The sequence below is a fragment of the Physcomitrium patens genome, chromosome 26 (genome assembly GCF_059467195.1).
Source record: "Physcomitrium patens ecotype Gransden chromosome 26, ASM5946719v1, whole genome shotgun sequence".
NCBI lineage: Eukaryota > Viridiplantae > Streptophyta > Bryopsida > Funariales > Funariaceae > Physcomitrium > Physcomitrium patens.
The window spans coordinates 5,329,451-5,334,309 of record NC_143435.1 but is presented as its reverse complement, the minus strand read 5'-3'; the positions used below and the strand labels follow the sequence as shown (position 1 = coordinate 5,334,309).

General features: G+C 48.1%; 1 protein-coding gene across 1 annotated transcript; it reads left to right on the top strand.

Annotated features, from left to right (window-relative positions):
* Positions 1-2,360, top strand: LOC149986214 (uncharacterized). Its single transcript, XM_090248152.1, has 7 exons — positions 1-204; positions 401-609; positions 769-875; positions 1,022-1,124; positions 1,370-1,528; positions 1,730-1,780; positions 1,944-2,360. Exons 1-7 carry the CDS (start codon positions 93-95, stop codon positions 2,010-2,012), a joined length of 810 nt encoding a protein of 269 aa, XP_090104278.1. The 5' UTR covers positions 1-92; the 3' UTR covers positions 2,013-2,360.
* The last annotated feature ends 2,499 nt before the right edge of the window (positions 2,361-4,859 follow it).

Genomic DNA, 4,859 nt, shown 5'->3' with positions numbered 1-4,859 from the left:
GTCCCGCGGTCGACTATTGGGGTGGCTCCAGTGCGGAAGTGATCGGCCGTAGACTCACTGTTCCCAGCGAGCGGTCGGTTGAGTTGCTGGCGATGGCGAGCCAACTTGTGCAGGCAGTGGCCGCTGTTGTGGTTCTGCAATGCATCTCCGCAAGCTGGGTTGGCGCGTGGGCAGGATCGGCTCAGGCTGAGGGAGGTGACGAGGGTAAGTCGGGGCAGAAACTCCAACTTCGGCGTGGAGTAGTAGAACAGGATTGTGATGTCCCCCTAGCATTCCATCGCAGCATACATGCGGCCGAAAAATTCTTGACTCACATTGGTGGCCTGCATGACCAACTGATGCATGACTCCAACCAATGCTGGTGCATGACTCCGTGTGCATGTGCTGTGTGGATATTCAGTGCACTGGGACTACAGCGGTGGGTCGCATGGGCCAGGTGGCTGGGGTGACCTGAAGGCCGAGTGGGGTGTGTGCAAGTCGGGCAGCCGGCAGTCCCCGATCGCCATCACGGCGCTCGACCTGGTCACAGACCGCAGTCTGGGGAAGCTGGATGCCAAGTACCGGAAGAGAGTTCATGCCACTCTTTACAACAGCGGGCATGGGGCTGAGGTAAGTGCCGTGGTCTCTGAAGTTCTCCCTTGGCGGTGTGGCGGTTATCGTGGTCAATTGGAACCAGTGAAGTTCGACGTTTGGACAGGGGGGCAGGCGTGCCGATTGCAGGCGGCTGGCCTGTTACTCCGAAGTTGGGGCTGACTGTGGATTTGTCAGGTGAGCATGCCAGCCGGCTCGGGACGCTTGAGGATCGGTGGCGAGACGTACCGACCCGTCCAGTTCCACATCCACATGCCCAGCGAGCACACAATCATGAACCAGAGGTACGTCACGGCATGCTACCACGAAGTTGCAGGTTTTGTTTGGGAATTGAATTCGGCTGTGGAGCCCGCACCTCCGTTTGTGACTACGAGGTCAGTGTGTGTTCATTGCTGACGCGCGAACCACTGTTCGGTTGGCACTGCTCCAGTTTCCCGCTGGAGCTCCACTTGGTGCACAAGTCCGATGATGGGAAGCTTGCGGTGATCGGGTTCCTGTTTGAGGAAGGAGGCGAGAGCGAATTCCTGGCCCAGGTACGCACCCCGCTCCCACCTGTGTACCCTCTTTCCAGTGGGCGCGGACGAGGCTGAAGGTCAACTGTCGTGCGCCCATGACGTGGGTGGCGTAGCTTTGGCGAATCTGCGTTGCGTTATGGTCGGTGCAGAGTAGTGCTCTCGTGTGTCACTGAAGATCTTGCTATGAAGGTCGCGCGCGCTATCGAACGCGATTCTCCTTGGCGAAGCCTGACCCCATGCGGAAACTGGTGTGACGTGTGCAGTTCGCACATGAGGTGCCATCGTCAAATAGCCCAGGCGTGAAGGTCGACTTGGGGCACATCAAGATGATGAAGCCGGAGAGGAACTACGGCACTTACATGGGATCCCTCACCACCCCACCATGCGCGGAGGGTGTCACCTGGATTCTGTCGTTGTTCAACGTAAGTGGGTTCTGCTCCAGTGTTCGTGGCATGACAGAGAGACTTGTAGATGTCGGCATGTGGGAGATTGTGGTTTTCCGTCGTCGCAGTGGTTCTTTCGGGTGCCCTTCCAAATGCAAGGCGAGCAGCCGCTCACAAGCGTTGCTCATGAATGTACCGGGAACTGATACGTGGGACGATGTTGCGCTTGTTGGGTGGCAGTTTCAAACGGCGTCCGCGGAACAGCTGGCTAAGCTCCGGGCTTCTGTGCCGGTGAGTGATCTCTGCCAGGTGCAGGTGGTAGGGAAGGTGGCCGCGGGTGCTGCTAGATTGTTCTGTTGTATCTTCTTTTACCTGCTTCTTTGGAAACGTTGGAACGGTGGCTTTTCTGGCATCTGACGCCGGGCTGCATGCACTGGACGTGTGACGTGTGCAGAAGGGACACAACAACCGTCCAACCTTCGGCAGCGCCGGAAGGGGTTTCCGCATGCGCACCAACGCTTGAGGTATCAGGGTGGCGCCAGGATGGAGATGTAAGCGACACGAAGTGTGGCAGCTTGTAAAATGCGACGCCTCGACGCTGATGGCGTCGGTGTTTGTAGACTAGTGCATTCAACTCCCTCTCTTTCCCACGAATTGAGCCGGGCGTGGAGTGGAATGATGTAGAGTAGAAGTCAGTGTAGAGGCTGACAAGAGAGTGCGCAGACTGGATGTGGTTTGCGCCTCGTCAGAATGGTAGATTTGACGCTAATGCCGAGCTCCGTGGAAGCAAAGCAGCTTCACGGTTGTACCACTATGCACCTCTCAATGGAAGTTTGGTTGAATCCGGGTTTTCGCTGGAGTTCCCAGCAGACGCAGATGGGTCGTGTGATGGGTGTTGCCGCCGACTGGGCGATGTAGGCGTGTGTGTGTGTGTGTGTGTGTGTCTAGGAGGGAAAGGTCGGAAGATGGCAACACTCATCGCTGTGCTGGTGCAGGGCAGTTTGGGAGAAGGAAAGTTGGACATGCACATGCGCATGCACGTAGCGCGCGCTTGATCTCAGGTACCTGGAGCAGGACAGAGTTTCGGGACGTCTCCAGCGACGGGATCGCGGTGCACCATTCGTGAACAGCCTGCTGCCAATCACAGTGCAATTCACTGAGGACGAGGTAGGTATGGAACGAATCGCGCAGTCCGACGCAGTCCGGTGATTCCGATCTTTTATCATTGCAGTTAGCACCACGCATAGTTACAGATACTCATGTGTTTATGTGTGTTATGATGTCGACAATAGTACATACGCATCTGCATTGTTCAATGTAGTCTAGAAGTCATCGGTTCATGTAACCGAAGGTGGGATGGATCGGGCCGAGGTAAAGTATTCCCGACTGTCGATCGGGCCAAGCTTTTGGCCATGGCTTGGTACGTTTTGAAGCTTAAAACACATTAAAAATAGCACCGCAGAATGTGACTACTATCACAACTGTGCAATTGCACTCGAATCGCTTTACGGTACCGTCTTCAAGATGCTGCATAACAAGCAAGCTGTTAATCTCTACGCTAATGGGATCACTCACTCACTCACTGGAAAAGATAAGCCGCTCTGTTTTGTACGTCAATCTAGACATTGCTGGTTGTGTTTTCCATTCACATGTAGTAAGTCGAAAGAATGGATCCATCCAATACTTGCCAACTGTGCTCGACGTCTGCCAATCGCGTAGGAGCACTAACTTCGGAAGCATGTGCCTTTTTTCGTGACTCTTCATTGGACATGAACATTACATGTGCGTGATGGTGTGTTTGTCTGCGGTCCGCGTTGAGAGAAATGGAAGTTTTCCTGGTTATCTTGTAGACCAGTCATGTCGCGTTATTTTTGGGATAAGCAAAAGTGGTTACCTTGAGGAGATTATGTACAAAGTCAACCCCCAACCTGTGTCGTGTTCTTCAGCCCATCAGCTGAGGGCACCCTTTCCGTCTCTGCACTTTTGATGTTATTTTTGTGAAAAATTGCGGGACTCAACTTGCATGCAGTGCATGAACCCCCTGGTTGCCTACGAGCTTATCTGCGAGAAGTCCAGTGTCCGGAAGCCAAAGTGTTCTCTGAATGTGACCGCAAGTCCCAGTTTCCCCACACGCGAATAAGTCGGACCCGCCAAATGCCATACCTTTACAGAAGAACTGCAATCCCTGGCAGCCAAATTTAGCCCGTGAATCGATCCCCCGTTCTAGACTTCAGTCTAGCTGTGTGTGACATTGTGATTGGATTATTGTGAACTTTTAATATATTAGGGTGGATGGCTGTTGATTTGCCAATGGCTCGGATTGATTTAACATCAGATGAGGATGGGAAGCTGCCAGTTTTTATCGTTAGCGGTTGTTACATTGTTGATATATCGATTTGGTTTCGTCAGGTTTAATTTGTCACATTTATAATAGCAATATTCGTTGAAACCTTTAGTAAAAAGTTGATGGAAATCTGTATTTCGTTTTTTTAGCTTATTTATTCTGAGGCGCAGATGAGTAGAAAGCACTTCAACCGGAGCGGATGAATTTTGGAGCTGTGAAGACGAATGTCGCCTGGGAGAGGGAAGGAGTTTTATAAATTTTCCCATCTCAGAATAGTTTTTCTCTACACGTGTGTGAATGTGCGATGGCTTTGTGTGTGCTTCTGATTTGATGGAGGAATGTTCTTACAATTTAACATGATTATTTTTTGAATTTTGAAATTTGTTATGATATGTTTTGGATTCAAAAGTTGATGAGGTTTATTTACATGTTGTTTAGAGTTATTGGAATTTTGAAAGAAGAAATTTGAAATTGAGATGTAGAATTTAGTGTGAAGAGTTGTATTGAGTTATTAAAGTTGTAATGCAAGATTTGTTTAGGATTTGCTTAAGATTTAGTAAAATTTGCAACAAAATTTTACTTGAAGCTATTAAGATATGACTGTTTAGAATTTATGAGATTGTGTGAAATGAACCATATGATACAATTGATTATTAAATAAAAATCTATTATTTTTTCAAATATAGATTTTTTTAAAAAAATCTAAATTTTACTTATTTGTGGCAAATAGAGATTTTTCTATTAAAAAAACAAGTATGACTACCATCTATTAAATCATTATAAATTCTTAATATAAATTCTTAATGTAGCTGCTAAATAGAGCCACCATCAATTTTTGCATTAAATTTGGGATTAATGGATAAAAAAAAAGATTTAAATAAAATTTATCCAAAAATATTTGATTAATGATAGATTAATTTTAAAATAATGTGCATTTTATATTATTGTGTGTAAATGTAGTATTAAAGAACATTATAGAAGCTTAAAATATTTGTACAACAAAATGTAATATAAGTTGTATTGCTA

Bases quoted from the DNA above. Each gene is read 5' to 3' on its own strand.
- LOC149986214 (XM_090248152.1), top strand. From the start codon at position 93: ATGGCGAGCCAACTTGTGCAGGCAGTGGCCGCTGTTGTGGTTCTGCAA. The intron at 205-400 runs GTAAGTCGGGGC...GTGGATATTCAG, and splicing joins GGCTGAGGGAGGTGACGAGG to TGCACTGGGACTACAGCGGT. The intron at 1,529-1,729 runs GTAAGTGGGTTC...GTTGGGTGGCAG, and splicing joins GGATTCTGTCGTTGTTCAAC to TTTCAAACGGCGTCCGCGGA.